Source organism: Bactrocera dorsalis, chromosome 3 (assembly GCF_023373825.1).
Source record: "Bactrocera dorsalis isolate Fly_Bdor chromosome 3, ASM2337382v1, whole genome shotgun sequence".
NCBI lineage: Eukaryota > Metazoa > Arthropoda > Insecta > Diptera > Tephritidae > Bactrocera > Bactrocera dorsalis.
This window is the reverse complement of record NC_064305.1, coordinates 21,520,756-21,540,104: the sequence shown is the minus strand read 5'-3', so window position 1 is coordinate 21,540,104 and position 19,349 is coordinate 21,520,756. Positions and strand designations below refer to the sequence as shown.

General features: G+C 37.2%; 2 protein-coding genes across 3 annotated transcripts in view; both read right to left on the bottom strand.

Moving 5' to 3' along the window:
• The window catches only part of LOC105224544 (uncharacterized), a 133,230-nt gene that overhangs the window by 112,693 nt on the left and 1,188 nt on the right, over window positions 1-19,349 (bottom strand). The gene's annotated exons all lie outside the window — the stretch shown is intronic.
• On the bottom strand, window positions 14,002-19,008 carry LOC105224543 (basic-leucine zipper transcription factor A). Of its 2 annotated transcripts, none has more exons than XM_019989639.3 (2): window positions 18,866-19,008; window positions 14,002-17,967 (listed from the first exon to the last, which is right to left on the bottom strand). In XM_019989639.3, the coding sequence occupies exon 2, from the start codon at window positions 17,909-17,911 to the stop codon at window positions 15,320-15,322; it is 2,592 nt and encodes an 863-aa protein (XP_019845198.2). In that variant the 5' UTR covers window positions 17,912-17,967; window positions 18,866-19,008; the 3' UTR covers window positions 14,002-15,319. The 2 variants fall into 2 exon arrangements, with proteins under 2 accessions (XP_019845198.2, XP_011200958.2); XM_011202656.4 differs by lacking the exon at window positions 18,866-19,008 and adding an exon at window positions 18,284-18,519 and having other exon boundaries at window positions 14,915-17,967.

Here is a 19,349-nt window from a genome sequence, read left to right as displayed (position 1 = left end):
TCCATGCTTACGACTCGGACAACGACGATCAATCGGCCAAATATTGTGGCATAGAAAATCACGTCAAACCAGGTCAAAAATCATGCTTATGTTGACAGTTTTCTTTGATTACACTAGCCGACAATGGATTTTGATTTTCATTAGAAAAATAATAAAAAAATCCTTAGGTCCAATTACGATAATATTATTGAAGTTATACTTCTTATACGAGTTCGGAAAAGGTTGCGATAGATTCAGGTTGCGCAACCTTGCTCCAACCTTGTTCGAGTAGCAAGCGAAGCGGTGACAATCGGCGATCGTTTGTTCGTTTCTTTCGGCACAGCTCGGCTTTTCTACCAAATTTGTCATTTCCATATTCATATTTTGCTGTTTTATGTGCGAATGGGATAGCAGAGCTTGAAGCAAACACTATATCCAAAAAGAGTGGCCAAAACGAACAGACTATGTACCTAATCAGAAAAAGGGGTCTAATCTTCGTCTTGTTGAACCCGAGAATATTGTATTGCCACCCCTTCATATAAAATTAGGCTTAATGAAAAATTTTGTAAAAGCAATGGATAAAACGGGAGAAGGTTTTCAATACCTTAAAAGTATATTTCCGAGACTTAGTGATGCGAAATTAAAAGAAGTGATTTTTGTGGGGCCAGACATACGACGAGTTATGAAGTTGTCTCTAAACTAAATACGCTAGAAAAAAAAGCATTGCTTTCATTCGTTGAGGTTGTAAAAAATTTTTTGGGTAACACCAAATCACCCGATTATGAAGAACTCATATCAAGCCTATTGACGGATTTTCAGGCTTTAGGGTGTAACATGTCCCTGAAAATAAATTTCCTACATTGGCACTTGGATTTCTTTCCTCCTAATTTGGGTGCAGTCAGTGATGAACATGGGGAGAGATTTCACCAAGACATATTGAGTATGGAGAAAAGGTATCAAGGCAAATGGACTCCTAGCATGTTGGCAGACTATTGCTGGATATGTTTACGTGATAATCCTGACTACCAATAAAGCAGTTCAAAAAAGTACAGGAAAATATAAATAGAGGGATAAAAATTTATAATATTCAATATATTTTTTGCAAAAACTTTACTTTTATTTTTCTCTTAACCTGGACTTAGCAATTTTTTTTATATTCAAATTATATATGTACCTTATCAAAGCAACATAAAAAAACAAGTTTGGTTTCAGAGCAGAAAAAAAATGTCAAAATTGTCGGCTAGTGTTATCGAATTGTGGTGCACTCCGAATTTCTTCCGGCCGGCCAAACTGTCAACAAGGAATACTTTTTGAGTATTATGTGTCCTTTGCGCGAAGCTGTTTGTAAAAAGAGGCCGAAATTACGGGCCGACATCTCTTTGTTTTTGCATCACGATAATGCACCGTCGGAGACTGCTAACTCTCCTTGAATTTTTCGACAAAATTTAAACCAATACCTTGCCGCAACCACCGCATAGCTCCGTGTGACTTCTGGCTATTCAGCAAACTCAAACGACGTGAATCGCTACGCGCATTAAAGGCTACTGCGGCAAATGACTCTAACAACTGTCTCGAGGATTGGAAAAAAAGTTGGCGTATTGGAACCAAGAAGGATTACTTTGAGGCTTTAGTACAAATCCCAAGGAGACTAAGTATTTAGCTGTTCCATTTTAATTTCCAAATTCTCATCACCAAATATGAGTAATATAATCAAAGCAACTTCCTAAAGTACAAAGGGTATGTTATGGTCAAATATAGAGTTTTTTTTTAGCAAATACTTTTATTTTTAGCATGAAAAATGTACCATAGAAGTTACTGGGTTACAAAATATGAAAATATTGAAATATTTAGCAGAAACTAATTTACATTTCTATTAACGAAAACAATAAACAAGGAAGTGATGTAAACATCCCTTCCACTCTGTGAGTTATAATTAAAAAGCGCAAGTAAACAAATATGTGTTTTAATACGAAGAACCAGTGCAAAATTTTCCAACGACAGATGCTTTGCATAACAAAAACATATTTACGCTTTTCCATAAGCCAGTTTATGCTCTTAAGCCTTTATTTACCTACTATTACTTATGTATATAATAGAGGCAAGTTGGCTAAAAATAAAAATGAAATGTAAACGAAAACACCAAGCATGCAAATGAAACCCCAGCTATGGTGCGGTGCGAGTGCGGTCAAATTTGTTTTCCGCTTCGTTTGGCCTTTTTGGCGCGCTGACACAGTTACCTGCATTCCATGGGCTCGAGAGAGGCACCAAGTAGTGTAAATATTAAATTTGTTGTACATTTCCTTTGTTCGGTCAACATAAAAAATTGTCTGATGCTTTTCTTGAAACTGATCTGCTTGTATAAACACATAACAGTGTAAATACATACAAACCGGAATATATTTCATATCAACTATAGCGGTAGCTCGCACTAAGTCCCGCACTTTCGTTATGCCATTTGAAAGCTGATAGCTGTCACAATCAGCTGGTATGCGCTCACTTCTTGTGACACGAGTGACATGCATGAGAGCGCACAAATGCACAAACGCACCTACATTAAAGTGCGAGAGTTTGAAAGCTGTAGCGTGTGATTATATGAATGAGTTGTCACAGTATCGCGATTGAACTGTCAATCACAGCAATGTGTTTTATAAGCGTGTGAAATGGCAGAAAACATAATCTGGTAAGAGATTGTGATATAAAGTTTGAGAGGAAACAGTTTGCAATTTTTTATATAAGAGTTATACATAAAAGAATAATCAAAATTGAAGGAACGAACATTTCTACGTCAAATTTTCTGAAAAACTGTCACAAAAAGACGCAGTTAAACAGACTTGCTCAAAACATCTGATATTTTGACGCGGGAATTTTCAACTGAAAATTAGAAACCTTTTCCGATATTAAGCCAAAATGAAGTGTAGAAAAATATTTATAAAAATGCAACCACCACACTTCCTTTTCCAGACCTCAAATTGCCGGTAACTTCTTGTTCCTTTTATTTTTGTTATTTCATTTTTCTTTTCTAATGGATTTCATCTCACTATGATTTTTTGTTGTTTTTACTTTGAAAAATTATTTACCCTGTTCTACAAGGAACATATCACTCCAAAGTTTATCATTGTAACTCACACCTTTTGCGAGGAAAATAATTTGCATGCGGGTTTAATGTACCTTACTAAGCCCAAACACGCATACCCGTATGCCAAACAAGTGTCAAAGAACTACCGGTATAGTGAATCCACAAAAGCATGGATACATATGTATGTATCAGAGAACGTTACGTAACGTCGAATGTTCGGCGAATGTCAAGCGCATGCACCCAACTGTAAATTTCTTTGCAACACACGTGTGGTATTACAGATACTATATGTATTAGGGTGGGTAAAAAAACTTGAATGTTGTGGACATTTTATGAGAAACATTAGATTAGGTCAGGTTATACTGGCCGGCTATCTCGTCATACATGGACCTACTGATCCTTAATGGTAATGCCAGATGGAGGTTCAGTTTAATTTGAGGTGAAGAATTCGCCACGCAGGACGCTCACGTTTTTAGCGAAATTTAAGAGTGAATTGATGTCTACGTTTGATACTTCGTCCAGTCCTTTGAACTCCGAAGCTTCCGGATACTTGAGTCGAGTCATAGATAGTGCTGAACAAAGGCATATAAGGTGTTGCAGCGTCTCCCTCATGTTAACTTCTCTGCACTTTCTGCATGTATCGTTATCACGTATGCCCCTTCTGCTCGCATGTGATACCATTAATAAGTGACCTATCAAGAGGTCAACACAAGTCCGGCAGTCCTTTCGAGACCGAGTGAAAGTAAGAAACAAGCGAGTTTTCCTCAGGGTCACTTGCACATGATCTTTTGGATCCTGCATGTACTTAACCTTCAAGCGGGCGCGCGTAGTCGAATCGACGACGCTTAGTACATTTACGTTTATGTTACTATTATTACACATTACATTTTTAATAATTTTAATTACTTTTTTTGACAAAATAGACTTTAAGGACAATGATAATATATCTAAGTACAAATAAATAAATCATTACTGAATAATTAGTGCTTTATTTCTTTTATTTATCTCAAACGTCTTTTCGGTTACGCGCGCCCGCTCTCGTTATAAATGACCGCGCGCCCGCTTGAAGGTTAAGGCATTCCATCTCGCCCTTGTAAATTTCGTTGTATATCGTTCTTAGTGACTTCTGTATTTCCTGTAATTGTTCAGTAGCCTGAAGAAAGGTACTTTTGAGAATCACATCAGCTACTTCGTTACCCGGAACCAAGTATATATGCAGCCATTTTCCGGCAGCGGATACATCTAGTGCTTCCCTTTTTCTAAGGACATTCTCTGTCATAATGCAGTGTGAGATTATTGTCTTAATTGCTGCCTGTAATTCGACGTATATATTTATCCTTTCTATGTTATTTCCTATGTAGTTAGCTTTCTCGGCCGCTTTCCCAACGGCAAATACTACCGCCTGGAAGATACTGCAGTAATCCGGAAGTTTGAAGGGTCCGCTGAGATCCACCTCCGAGCAATAAGTCCAGTTCTTCCAACTCCATTGGCCCCTTTGGATCCCTCTGTATAGATGTCGTCAGTTCCGCTAGTGTGTTGAAGGCTTCTGCAATCTTCTTGCAACGATTAAAAGCTCATACTTGGAAAGTCTTTCCTAGCGATGTCTATCAACCAATTTTTCAGAATAACAAGCAAAAGACCACCTTCCCCTCTTTGACACGCCCTAATATATATATTTAGATATAGTATGAACATGCATATGTACCTATGTAAAATAGTTACTACTAAGATGATAGACACAAGTGCTAATGCGGGCAATTGAACCATTTCCTGATCAGCCATGCCAGTGGTGGGTTTCACGAATAGTAAAAAGATACGCGTGACCACAAAGTATTGTAAATATAACGAAAGATTACGACTATGTGTGTAGAATTCAAATTGTTTTTAAATGGGATTCACATTACCTTATATTTCGATAAATCGATAACTCTTAAGTATCACTGTTACAACTTATCATTAAAATTAAGCCCTCTTTCTATGGGGAAAGTAAAATCTGTTGACAAAAGGGCCAAGCAGTTGTGATTTGAAACGCATTGCCCCCTTTGTATGGCATTAGAGGGGGGCCTCTGAACTATTTTTGATACAGTCACATGCATCAACAGCATGACTTGGGCACTAAGGAGGTTCTTTACCACTACCTAATCGCCCCGTTAACCAAGATGGACACTCTAGTCGTCACGCTATAAGGTGCAGTGGACATGACAACATCTGTTGACTCGACATTACGAGTTTTCGAGAGAAAGATCTGCGGATAATTACGAACGTACTAAAAAAAACCACAAAAGAGCAATGCACTTATTTATTAGACTACCACGCATATTTGAATGACCTTACGACTGACCTAAATATCCACTTAATGAAATGCCAGCCTATATCTGACGAGTATAATATAAGCATCTATCTTCATACACACAATTTTACACCACCACATATCTACAAGCAAAGTCAGTGAAACCATAAAACCACAAACTGAATTGTCAAAGTTACAATGCTCTAGTCAACCAAAAACTTATTACAACCGCAAAATACGAGTCTACGATAAAAATAGCCGAGTGCGTAAATCAAACATACAAACATGCCTATTTCATATTTAACGCAAATCACAAAAAATTTTCTCAATATCTCGCCAGAACACGCCCCTATAATACATATGCGTACATTGCGACAAAAAAGAACCAGGAAATTGTAAATAAAACGCAAAATATTTAATTATTCATTAATATTTATTTTGTCGCCTTTAACGTAATCCCCACCAGATGTAATACACGATTTTCCCAGACCTCGAAGTATATTTCATAAGCACTTTTTGTGATGACCTTAAGCTCCTTCAGCGAATTTTGCTTTATCTCTTCGATCGACCGAAAACCTGTTTCACAGAGCGGCAATATCAGTTTGGGGAACAAGAAAAAATCACACGGACCCAAAGCTGGTGCATACGATGGTTGATCGATGGTAGTCAATGCGTTTTTGGGTTAAAATTCGGTCGCAATCGGTGCATCATCATCGAGTAAAATCCATGAAATGTTATTCTACAATTCCGGCCGTTTTCGACGTATTTTCTCACGCAAATATCTCAGTACGGCGAAATATAACTCCTTATTGACCTTCTGCCCTCCGGAACATATTCATGATGAAAAAAAAACTACAAATATCGAAAAAAACAATGAGTATGTCCTTGATTTTTGAACGGTTTTTATGTGTTTTTCTTTTTTTTTTTTTTGGTTCGTTCGTTTGGCTCGTTTTTTTCCTCCATTCCGATGATTTTTGACTTGTTTGTTTGTCAAACACATAAACCTATACTTCATCGGCTCTCCATGAATGTGGGGTAGGAATCGCAGAATCAAGCATGTCCAAAACGAACTGTTTACGTTGGTCTTTTTGAAAAATATTTAGGTTTATCGGGATAAGTCGAGCAAGAACACGTTTCATACGCAAAATATCCAAAATTATTCGAACGGGTTCGCGAGAGATATCGAGCTCTCTTACCATCTGTCTAACATTTGTCTGACGATTTTCAAGCACCATATCATTCACTTTTTTAATGTTTTTATCAGTTGAAGATGTCGACGGTCGTCCAGAGTGAGGCATGTCTTCAACGATGTCTCGACCGCCTTTGAAGATTTTGTACCACTCGTGGGCTTGTGATTTTGATAAAGCTGAAATACAACGATTCCGCACAGGAAATTTTATTGGAAGTACAAAATTTGAGACATTCTTTGTTCGATATTTTTATCCTTTGTAAAAATCGCAACGCACTACTGAGGTACATGTACCGATGTAAGCAGCTGCTGTAAACAGATTGGTCGAAGAATTATATTTATCAATCAAACAAGGACAATCCATCAACTTAGTAAAATACATTTATTTGAAATATCATTTACCCGGAGAAATTTAATTACTATTCCGGGTACTCTTTTGTCACAATGTTTATCTTTTCAATGTCGTCAGTGATAAGCCGTATCGCGCCTTTGTCTCTTTGACTAACCGTTAGCGTTGACTTTATTTATATTATCCGGCCTGTGAATGGGGAAAAGTGCGAAAGGAATATAAGTCAGTGAACTTTTCTAGTAAACACTCCTCAGTGAAGACAAATAAATATTGTATGTACATATATGTACATATGCATAAATGTTATGTAGATATTTATGTACATATGTTCATATAAGCGTTTCATTAACAACTGCGAATATTTACAAAACAATGACGCCAACAGATCATTCGTTTAATATGTCTCAAAAGTCATAAAATTATTCAGAATATAATATATTTTTTTGTTATTTATGATAGGAAAACTCGCGTTAAGGCACAGCTAACTAATTGCTATAGATTCATTTCCATTTCTCGGAAATTATTCTATGTAGCGAATCAAACAACCAAGTGGTATAATACGCATAAACTGGCATAATCGAAGAGAGATAGCATAGCGATGAGTTTTACTGGTATTATGAGTATAAAAGTGTATGCATTCATAAGTATATACTTTTCTGTTGAATTCTCTTCGAAATCTTTGTTTTTCTCTCCACAGGTATTTTTTTTTAAGAAAGCGTTATGTGCAGTGGCGTAGCAAAGCCAACTATATTCAAACAAATTAATTTGTTTTTTTTTTTTGTTTTGTTTTGCGGTAATATTTTTTATTGTAAAAATACAAAAATATATAGTCAGAAGCTGCAAGCCCCACTGTACATATAAATTATAACATGTTTTCCTGCTAAAATTTAGCACATTGATGACCTCATACCTTTCGTACTATTCCACTTCGGAATGAGTTAAAAATAAAGAAACATCGTTGCATTCCGAGTAATTAAACTGAGCGTTCGATTAATCGCTGTTCAACGGTAATACAATGTTAGCAATTGATAGCTTTGTATGACCAGGTTATAGAGTATATTTAGTACACAATATTATCAATTTCAACACAAGTAAGGAAGAGTAAAGTTCGGGTGTAGTTTAATATAATTTTATAATTTTTAACTTAATTTCGATAGACCAACCTAAACGGTTTAACATTAAGTATTGATATGCTAAGTTTACACACTCAAAAGAAATTTTTATCTACAACGAAATAAAAAAAGTCTACTAGATAGTTTTGAATGACCGTAAAGTGAACTTGTTCGAGATAGCAGGAGCTATAAAGTGGCAATATGTGGGTATGAGAAAGCTCTGTATAAACTACGTAGGTGCCGTGCGAGCTCACTTTTGACCAAAACACAACGACGAATTGATTTTTGCGTCAATAAGTGACAATGGATGAAACATGGTTCATCATTTCACTCCAAAGTCAAATTGACAGTCTCCGAGTGGACTGAAGACGTTGAACCCGCGCCAAAACGTGGAACAACGCAACAGTCAGCTGGCAAGGTTATAGCGTCTATATTTAGGGATGCGGATTAAATAAATTTGAATGAGTATCTTGAAAAATAAAAGACCACCTACAGCGCCTATTACTTAGCGTTATTGGAACTTTTGAAGGGCGGAATACGGCCGTGTCACAAGTCAGTGAAAACGATGGCAAAAATCCATTATTTCATGACCACCGTATTCAGCAGATTTGCCTCCGTGTGCCTTTCTCAATTTCCCCAAACTAAAATTGTTGCACCGTGGAATCCATCGAAGAGAAACAAAAAGTAAGCTGAAGGAGCTAAAGGTCATCCCAAAATGTGCTTATGAAAAGGATTCGAGGACTGGAAAAGTCGTTTGCATAGGTGTATTACTTCTGGTTGGGATTACTTTGAATGCGACGTATTTTGCATTTTATTTAAAATTTCTGGGTACTGTTTTGTCACAATCTATATTCATTGATACTTGATTTATATACTGGAAAGTGAAAGTCTTGTCTTGTATCATATTAAGGTGCTTAGTTATGCCAATTTATGTGTTTCCGGTAGCATTTATCGGTAGACGGTGCGCTTGGTTGAAAATCGTAAAACGCCATAAATCTGGGAATTATTCTAAAATAAGATGGATATAAAATCCAAGTTATGTTCACTCTTGAATATTTAAGCCTATACATCTTTCTAGATCAGTTTCAGTTCAACAAAGGGTAAGTACCATATTTTAGCCAGATCTTATGTTCTCCTTAAGTGATTGTACTTTGGTAGACTGATGTATTTAAGGGCTTCGTGGATAAAACATGAAACAGCGCTATTAAAAAATGTTGATATAAATGGAATAGAAGTCAAACGGCAACTCCAATCTCTACAAGTTATTCACCGTCAGAAGATCTTGAAACATATGACAAAAATTGTCTCAACATAAAAAAAATAAATTAAGTGACTCTCTTCACTAACTACGAATAAGAGTGCAGATAACGGTAAAAAATGTTAGTCATCACAGCAAATCTGAAGAAATAACCTGCTGGGAATTACCCTCTTCAATTTTCAATAATAAAATATCAAATTAAAAATAAAGAAATCAATTTGGTAATGGTAATGAATGAAGCACTTCCACGCGTCTTAACGAATTTCTTCCTTTCTTTTGTTTGCTTGTCAAATCTCGGTATCTCCCTGTTTGCTCACATTAAAAACACTAATTGGCAATAAAATTGTTCAATTAAGAGCGAGGGCGTGGAAAATTTTATTTAATGAATCTTCTTACAAAAATATGCACGAATTCACACACCTACTTTCTGGTTGCATGTAAAATACATTTTATTGAAAAATTATACACATACAAGTACAAGTACATTTGTACGTATGTATGTATGTCAACAATTAACTGTTGCTTTCTTTTTCGAGACCGAAATGTTAATGGAATGCTAAGCGAGCCACATTTATTAAATGTTGATTTCCAAATGACCATCGCGGAAAATAATCACACACACCTAGAAACGGAAAGAAATCCAGTTCTTCCCACGAGCCGAACGCGTGATTGGTACTTTTTTGAAATGCTTAAATAAAATTAAGGGAGTTACGTATAATGTCAGTCAAATCTCATGTTATTTTTGATGAGACCTTTTTTAGCAACAAAAGACATCTGTAGGCGCTTTTTTTTCATTTTTCCTTGGGAAAGCCCAAGGATTTTGAAACGAGATGTTCACGATACAAAATGAAACATAGTTTTCAGTACTCAGTATGCAGCGCAATAATATCGTGAATATTTACATACATAAGTAATTGAATAATTTTAAGTAATTACAACAGCAACATGGGAAAAGAAGCCTGCATATTGAGTTAGACTCGCTCATCTCACTATTCACAACACCCATCACCATCGCCGCACCCGAAGAAGCCGAGCAATATAAATCAGCAAAAAAGAAGCTGAATGACGCTATCGACGACAGCAAAAAGAAAAAGTGGGAGGAACTACGAGAGGATATAAACAGAAACCCCTGGGAACTCGGATATAAAGTAGTTATGAAGACCTGGCTTAACCGCTGTCAAAATGGATCACATCGTGAACGCACTATTCCCCACACAGGAAACCAGGGCTAGTGATCCAGAACAAACATTAAGATCTGCGCAAATCCCCCACTTCACCCTTGAAGAGCTGCAGCTAGCCACTGGCAAGCTCAAGGCCAACAAATCACCTGGCCCGGACGGGATCCCAGCAGAAATCCTCAAAATAATCGCAGCAGAGCGCCCGGCATTACTACTAAACATGTATAACGCCTGCCTTGAAACCGGAATATTCCCTGAACCATGGAAAAAGCAACGGCTGGTGCTAATCAGAAAGGGAAAAGGAGACCCCAATTTGCCATCGGCATACCGTCCACTATGCATGCTTGATACAGCGGAAAAGCTATATGAAAGCCTAATAAAACCCAGACTCGAAGCGGCTATTATCGAAGCTGGAGGACTGTCCCCTAGACAAAATGGCTTTACATCAACTATAGGAGCCATAAAATGCATCATTGAAAGCGTAGAAGCAGCACAGCGTAGATGGCATAAATATAAAAGAATAGTGTTACTGGCGACACTAGATGTCCGAAACGCCTTCAACAGTGCTAGATGGGTGGACATGATCGACGCTCTCGAAAAAAGCTTCAAGATAGCCGACTACCTCAAAGCTGTGGTGCGGAGCTACCTTAGCAACAGAAAACTAGTGTACGAAACCAAAGAAGGGTCACGACAGATAGCGGTTACGTCAGGAGCAGCACAAGGATCTATTCTAGGCCCAGACTTATGGAATATTAGCTACGACGCTATATTAAAACTAAAAATGCCAGACGAATCATATTTAATTGGCTACGCGGACGACATCGCGGCAGTAATCACAGAAGAAGCGCGAAGAAAGCTGAACCAGGTCATGATACGGATGCAAACATGGCTTGACACCCACAACCTCCAGCTAGCTACGGAACAAGCACATACCTCTGCTAACAAACAAGCACATACCTCTCGAGATAAGCATGCACACAACTACGGACATTCTTAGGACACAAAGAGCAATAAACTACCTAGGCGTAAGACTGGACCCCAGAAAGGCAGCGAAGATCACCTCTCAACTGAGCCGATTAATGGCCAACATAGGAGGCCCCAGCCGGAGCCGAGATCTGGGCAGACGCGCTTAAAAAAGAAAACTGCCGTAAGGTAATGGCCAGAGTAGCACAGCCCTCAGAGTTGCATCAGCCTACCGGACAGTATCCGGCGATGCAATATTAGTTATAAGCGGTAATGCTCCAATCGACTTGCAGCAAAAAGCGGGACCTGGACGCAGGTGCGCAGATGTAAATCTCTCAATGAGAGAATTGGAACGCCACCCTGAAGTAATGCAAATGTGGTCCCAGGGTGGGTTACGGTTCCTTAGAGGGGGGTTTTTAGTGGCCTGTAAGTGGCACATACCGCTGCTGTGACGATAGCACCGCAAAACAAAAAAAAAAAAAAATAATAAACACCCATCACCATCACCCATCTTGAGATCCAGCATTCATTATGGGATAATATTCAAACGAATAGATCACAGTCATCACGCAGTAAAGAAAATACAGTAAGCGTAGCTGAGACAGTACACGAAGACCGTGGAGAGTTGATTCGGAGCCGTTGAGAGTAACTCCCAGTGACTGACTGTCACATGGCGTCCTAAGGTTCGGTTTTTTTTCGAAATAGACCCTAGGTCGCAGTGCAATACTCATTTACTTATCTAATATCTAATCTCTATACGTTTTTATTTTTATTACGATTGAACAGCTTAAAAAACTCTTCAGATCGATTTCGATCTCGCGCGGCACCCACTTGCTGATTCACAATACTATATGTACATATATTCAGATAGTTCCTTTAATATCATTAGGGTCTCAGATAGTTCTAATAACTTTACGGTCATTCAAAATTATTTTGGCACTTTTTTGATGTTCAACGGTAGTAAACGACTTCTCAACAGTTTTCCTGGTTCAGTGTCGAATTAATGTTCATCAAGCTAAACCTTGGCTTCCACAGTATTTTTTCACCCAAAAAAGTAATGCTTTATTAATACACGAAGTACCTTTTTAACCATTGTATGTAAACTAATCCAAATTGCTTCACCCAAAATGCTATATCTCATAAATTAATATTTCGACAACTGTCAAATTCGTACACGTATTTTTTGAAAGTTGCGGATGTCTAAAAATCAAATCGCTCATTTGCTGCAAGACCGGCATAAATCAAAAAACGTGATTTTTGAGTTAATGCTGCAGAATTGTTCGTTATATCATACTTCATGTTGAGTGAAAAATTCATATGAATACCTCTCATATGCTCCGCTTGAGAAGAGGTGTAAGGTTTGAGTCACCGTGTAAGGTTGTAGTCAGTTGAAAACGTTAAACGCATTTTCTGGAGAATCGATTTTTTTGACTTATGCCGGTCTTGCAGCAAATGAGCGATATGGTCTTAATAACAGCAAGACCATCTATGTGTCAGCTTATGAACTTTTCAGCCCAACTGTTAGTTTTAGAAAAAAATGCAGATTATATTTCTTATTTTTCATAAGGTAAATATTTACTTTCATATGCTCGTCCATCTTTCTTTACTACATATTTGTACTACTGTGATCAAATTGAAAGTAATCCCCTCCCGCTACAATACACTTATGCCAACGAATTTTCCAGTCATCATAGCATTTGGAAAAATCATCTGTCATGATGGCCATCAGAGCCTTCTTTGATGCAGTATGAAATGGTGCATTATCGGACTTCTTTGTTCAATAAATTCAGACATACAAGGTCTGTCACAAAAGAAACAGAAATTTTTAAATATAACTGTTTCTGGTGGCGCCACCTATTGGTGGGTATATGAAATAAAAAGTTTGATCTCTTGTTGACATTTCGTAAAAATGTTAAATATTAAATTTTGTTTTAAACTTGGGAAAACGTTTACTGAAACTTTCAAATTATGACAAAAGATTATGGTGATCAGTGCCTATCCCGTAGTAATGTGCATGAGTGGTTTAAGCGATTCCAAGGTCGTGAGGACCTCTGTGACGATGAGAAGTCGGGCCGGCCAAAATCAGTGATTACCTAAAACAATATTGAAAAAGTTTAGGAATTTATTAAGAATGAGCCGAAATTTTCTTTGCGTTACATGGAAATGGAGTTAAATATCATCAAAGACTCCATTCATCGCATTTTGGTAGATAAATTGGGTCTACGGAACGTGTGCTCCAAGTTTGTTCCGCACAAATTGACTGAAGAGCAAGTTGCACGATAATGCGCCGTGTCATCGCTCGACGCTTGTCACTGATTTTTTGACAAAATCAAAAGTAAAATTTATGAACATCAATGTAACTTTGAACATTGCGATAAATACAAGGAAAATAAAAATATTTCTTTGATATTCGAATTAAAATGGAAAGCCCTCAATTCCCATTTTACCAAATCGAAGCTTTTAGAATTTTATGAAAAATCATATTAAATGTATATAAATATTTCAAAGAAGATTCATAAATAAATCTTCTTTAACTCATATACTATACATACATATGTATTTATATTCGCCATAACCAGTCAGCTCATAAGCGATTATTAGTCAAATCATTTTTTTTTTTATTAAAAATAATTAAAAAGTCTACTAAACACGTTTTGTTGACGTTAGCAATTAATACAAATATAAATGCATAGCAAAAAAAAAAAAACAAGTTCTTCAATAAGTAAATAGAATGTTAAAGAAAGCAATAACACAAAAGTAAACAAAAGTTTTACTGGAAGTATTTTTTTTATCTACAGAAAAAGAAAAACATAAAGAAAACAGAATTGCAAGTGTTGCAAAAGTGATTTAAAGAGTCTACTTTTTAATGAAAGTACGTGTTTGAGCCATACGCTATTAAATAAAGGTGAAGGGATCGTATAAAGCTATAAGACAATATAGCGACTTGCTTTGCTAGAACGAATTGAGTTATAGGATTAATCTTTAAATATATTTTATTCTTAAATCTTTAGGTTTCGATTCTTACAAATTATTTTAGTACATAAAAAAAGTTGGATAGCAAGAAAACCGTTAAGATTTCAACTAATTATATTATTATAATTATAGACGTATGTATATTTTAGGCAAATTTGAGGAGGTTCAGTAATGTCAATGAAGTGTTGGAATGTTGACCATGATTCAGAAGTTTATATTGTATTAACGAATATAAAAAACCAACTGTTATTGCTTAAAACTGCTATTCTCCAGACTGTTTTGAGCCCAAACCGAATAAAATGCGCTCTTTCTAGAACTAAGATTAGTTAAACTAAATAAAGTTTAATGCCGAATTACTGAATTAAAAGTCAATGATAACGATATACGGAATGAACCCAAATGATTATCTGCCTGATGACTATTAACTCGGCAGTATTTGTTAAAAACAATTGAAAAACACTTTCTGGCGCTAGAAAAATAACAAGTAATTTAATTAAAGATAGTTTAAAAATTTGTCTATTAAGTCAAAGACCAGTTTTTTGAATACATTTTAATATTCGTTGATTTATTTATTACCTAACATTTTCATGTTTTCTATTTTTATTGTTTTGCTTTGTCATTTCCATAATTACGAGTTAGTTTGTAAATTTTGTATATTTAAAAATAATTTCATTTTTCATTCATATGTACATATGTTTGTTGGTTTGTTTAATACATACAAGTATATATGTATTTTTTAAATGTAATAATTGCTATTAAAAATAATCCTATATTTTAATTAATTAATTCTAATGTTGAATTGTTTATTTTGTTTTGAACAAATTAAACATTAAATCTAGCACATTGGGAAAGCATTTTTTTCCATAGAGGAAACCAATCAAATTTACAAAACTGGCGCTGAGAGAGAACGACCGAGCGGGGAATGAGCGCAGTTTGCCTAGCAACTGCAAACCTACCCCTGCGTAACAACAATTATAGTGTTACCCGCCATATTTCCGTCCATACAACCCGAACCATCTATACTGCCACCACCCGAGCCATCAGCACCATTATTGCCTCCACCATCACCATTTTCCATAGTTAACGTATCACAGTGCACACCCGTCTGCACATGCGTATGCAGCATATCCACATCGTCAAAATGTAAACTACATTCACCACATTTAAATTTCGGCTGCTTTGCGTTCGGGTGCTTGTTGTCCGAATGCGTACGCAGCGTTTGTGGCATCGAGAATGTTTTGCGGCAGTTATCCACGGCGCAAGCATAGGAGCGCAGTTGATGCGTTTGCCGATGGCGATATAGTATCGCTTTTGATTTGAAGCTCTTGTTACAGATGTTGCAGGTAGGTGTGCGCGCAGCGGATTGATGTGTCTTCATGTGCATCTTTAGCATGCCTGGACCCTTAAAGCTTTTAAGGCAGATTTCACACTGCGGTTGCTTCTTGCAATTTGCACGTATCCAATTCGAATGTTGATGCATGTGATTATGCAGGGCTTTAAATTGTTTAAACTCGTGGCGGCATAAATTGCACACATGGCGACCGGATCCGAGCACAGTCGTTTGCTGACTTATAATTTCGGCAATAAATTTGGGATCGAAATCCAAATCGTCCGAGGCCCCGGATGTCGCTATTGAGGATGCGGTGGCAACTAGTTGTCGTGAATTGGCAACGGCTTTGGCATTCGATTTACGATGACGCTTGGGTGTTGGTGTTTGGCTGCCTACAGATGCGCCGCTACCTGATCCAACGCCACCGCCTCCGCCGCCACAACCACTTGCCACACTACTGACCGTTTGATTTAAATCGACAACGTTCTGCATTTCCGAACCGCAAGCAGCTTGCAGCACTTCTTTTACGTCGCTTTCAACGAGCTCTTCATCGTCGGTGGCTGCTTCGAGCACAGTGTACTGCAGCGGATCACCGTTCTCTCCAACCAAATGTTGTTGACTGCCATCTTCGTCACTAATAAATTCGCTACCATCTCCTTCCATCACATGCATAACATCTGCACCATCATCTTCCAGCATTTCCTCTTCATCCATGTGAATCTCTTCGATAATATCATCATCGTCATGCAGTTGTATATGTTGCTGCTGACTTGCATCGCCATCACAATCGCTCAGCTGTTGATAGTGTTGGGTATGATGATGTTGCTGATGATGTGAATGTCCTACATTCGAGGTGGTTACAGTTACATCCTCTAGATACTCCAGTTCTTGTGCTTCGCCTTGTGATAAATTATCTTCATCGACGATTGTATGGTGGCCGGCTAGCAACTGCTGATGAGTGATCTGATCATCTTCCACTACAATTGTTTCACAGATTTGCTCTTGTTCATCATCTTCTTCCATATCGGCTTCATCATCGATCAGGTTATGCTCGTCGGGCGTGATCAATGTTTCATCATCAACTATCGTCGTGGTACCATCTTCGGAAGTGGTTACCATCACGCTCGTTCCATTCGCCGTGGTGGCAATAGTACGCTGTGGCATCACGTGGACCAACTGCAATGTTTGCTGCCCATTTGGTTGCTGTATCAATTGTAATGTCTGTCCGTTAGATGTTTGTATAATTTGTGGCGTGAATTGAGGTTGCGCAGCAACGGTGTTAGAGGATGGGTTTGCTTGTACCGTTGAGCCATTCGGCGTACTTATTATCTGCGCAATCTGTGGCGGTCCAGCGTGTGTGACAATTTGCGCCGTGGTAATTATTTGCCCATTGGGTAGAACAATTTGTTGTGGCAAGGCGGCTGTGGAAATTAGTTGCTGGGGTTGTGGCTGTTGTTGCTGCAAGGACGTTTGTGTAGTTTGCAAATGTTGAGTTGCAGGTTGTGCCTGTGTGCGCGGGGGTGTTACGTTCTGCACCATTGTTTGCAACGACACATGTTCAAGTGTTTGTTGTTGTTGGTGCTGTTGTTGTTGCACCTGCTGTGGCAATAAATGTGACTTTTTCGACTGCCGTTGAGATTTGCGTGATGTACTAACGGCCTTTCGTTTACTTGGCTGTTGTTGTTGTTGCTGCTGCTGCAGTTGTAATTGCTGTACTTGTTGCAGTTGTTGATTTTGGGGCTGGTGCTGATGCTGTTGCTGTGGTTGCTGCTGCTGTTGCTGTTGAGGCTGAAGAATTATTTGCTGTTGTTGTAATTGTAATTGATTTTGCTGCGTCTGTAATTGAAATTGTGTCTGCGGCTGTATTAGTTGCAATTTAGGTGGCTTCTGTGACAACATTTTTTGCGGCGACGCGTCCAGCTTCATATCATTGGTTTCTTCTATGACCACACGTACAGTTAAACTTTTAATGTATTCCCTTAATTCTTTGTCGCTGCGTTCAACTTGCTTCTTGAAGGCATGACACCGCGACACGGCGTGTACGCATTGCACACAAATTTTATCGGGCCAGCCTTCAGTATTTTCAATATTTACAGTGGCACACTCCATCAGCATCTCTGCGATCTTCTCACTAAATAATGGTCGCATATCTTTACGTTCTGCTATGCATACTCGACAAATCTTGTCCAGCTCAAGAACTTTTTTACGCTCCATCTTACTTCAGGTCTACTACTTTTAGATGTGTAAAATTATGAAGTAGATCGCAGAACCTAAAATAATATAGTTATATAAATATTAAAATCTACATAAATATTTCAGCAAAAAGATGCAATTGTAAATAAAGTCACTATCATCTTATCTTTTTGGTAAATTGATAGATTGAATGCATCAATAGGCATGTACATTTTGTATGCATATATGCAAATTAGCTAATTATCTACTAGAGAAAACATTTATATTATGATTTAAATGTAACCCAATTTTAAAGTTGACAATGTTTAGCTATTGAAACAAATCTATAAAATGATAACTATGTATAAATAACATAAAAAATTGTAACCAATATTTAAAAAGCATTAAGTTTACATTTTTTTTACTTCTAGTCTTTAATTGGTCCACTTTTTTTTTATCAAGACATTGATTTTAAAATCCAAAGATTTAGAATGTTTGGCCACCCTTTTGGTTTAATTGCTACATCCTTTCACTTGGGTTGTCTCAACTAGTCTATTAAAAAAAAAAAATATATATATAATAAGAATTAAACAAAAACATTTAACAAACAAAAAAATTTAACTAATGTGAGCGCCGAACGAGTCAGCACTACAATATCAACGTAACAAAAATAAATGGTGGGAACACTAGCTACGCGGCAATTTTAATATTTGCTACAAACATGCAAAAATGAGATGGTGTTATTTAGTGGCACGAGTGAGTGAAAGGAAATATGCAATGAAAAGCATAAGCAGCAACGTCTACTGATCCAAAAAAAAACAGAACCAATTTAGTTGATTTTACATTATTGCATTGCACTAATTTTGACAGCACTAACAAAATTAAGCGAAAGGGAGAATTGTTAGTGCTCTTTAATAATGCATCTATCAATTTACCAGATCTTTTATTTGCACTTTCACATTTTAAAATTTCACAGCGCTGTAGCACATAACTTACCTGCTACACTCTTTACTTATTAGGAAATCTTCTGAATATCAATTTTTTTTTATTAATTTTGAATTCACCAAAGATATACACGATTCACGTCACCTTATCCAGTTTAATTTTGTGCTTGACAACTTATGTCTACAGCCGATATATTTGCGAACACTAATTTACCAATTAAGACCGCATTTCCATAATAATTGCACCCACGATACAATTAGAGCAATATAAACCGTTATAAAAACATTAAACAGTAAGAAAACGAAATAACTAGATTTTCTTGTGTGAAATTTTATTGCAATATATCTGAAATTTCTTTTTTAGTAAGAGCGTTTATGCTGTATACGTCCTTTTGTCTTCTTCTGTCGTCGGTGAATCACAATGGCTGCCGTTTGCATTTTCTATGCGGTGCGCTGAATTCGTTTCGTTTCGTTCGTTTGTAGGCTTCGTGCAAGAAAGACGATTCGATTATCGTTGCTGTAGTCGGCTGTTATAG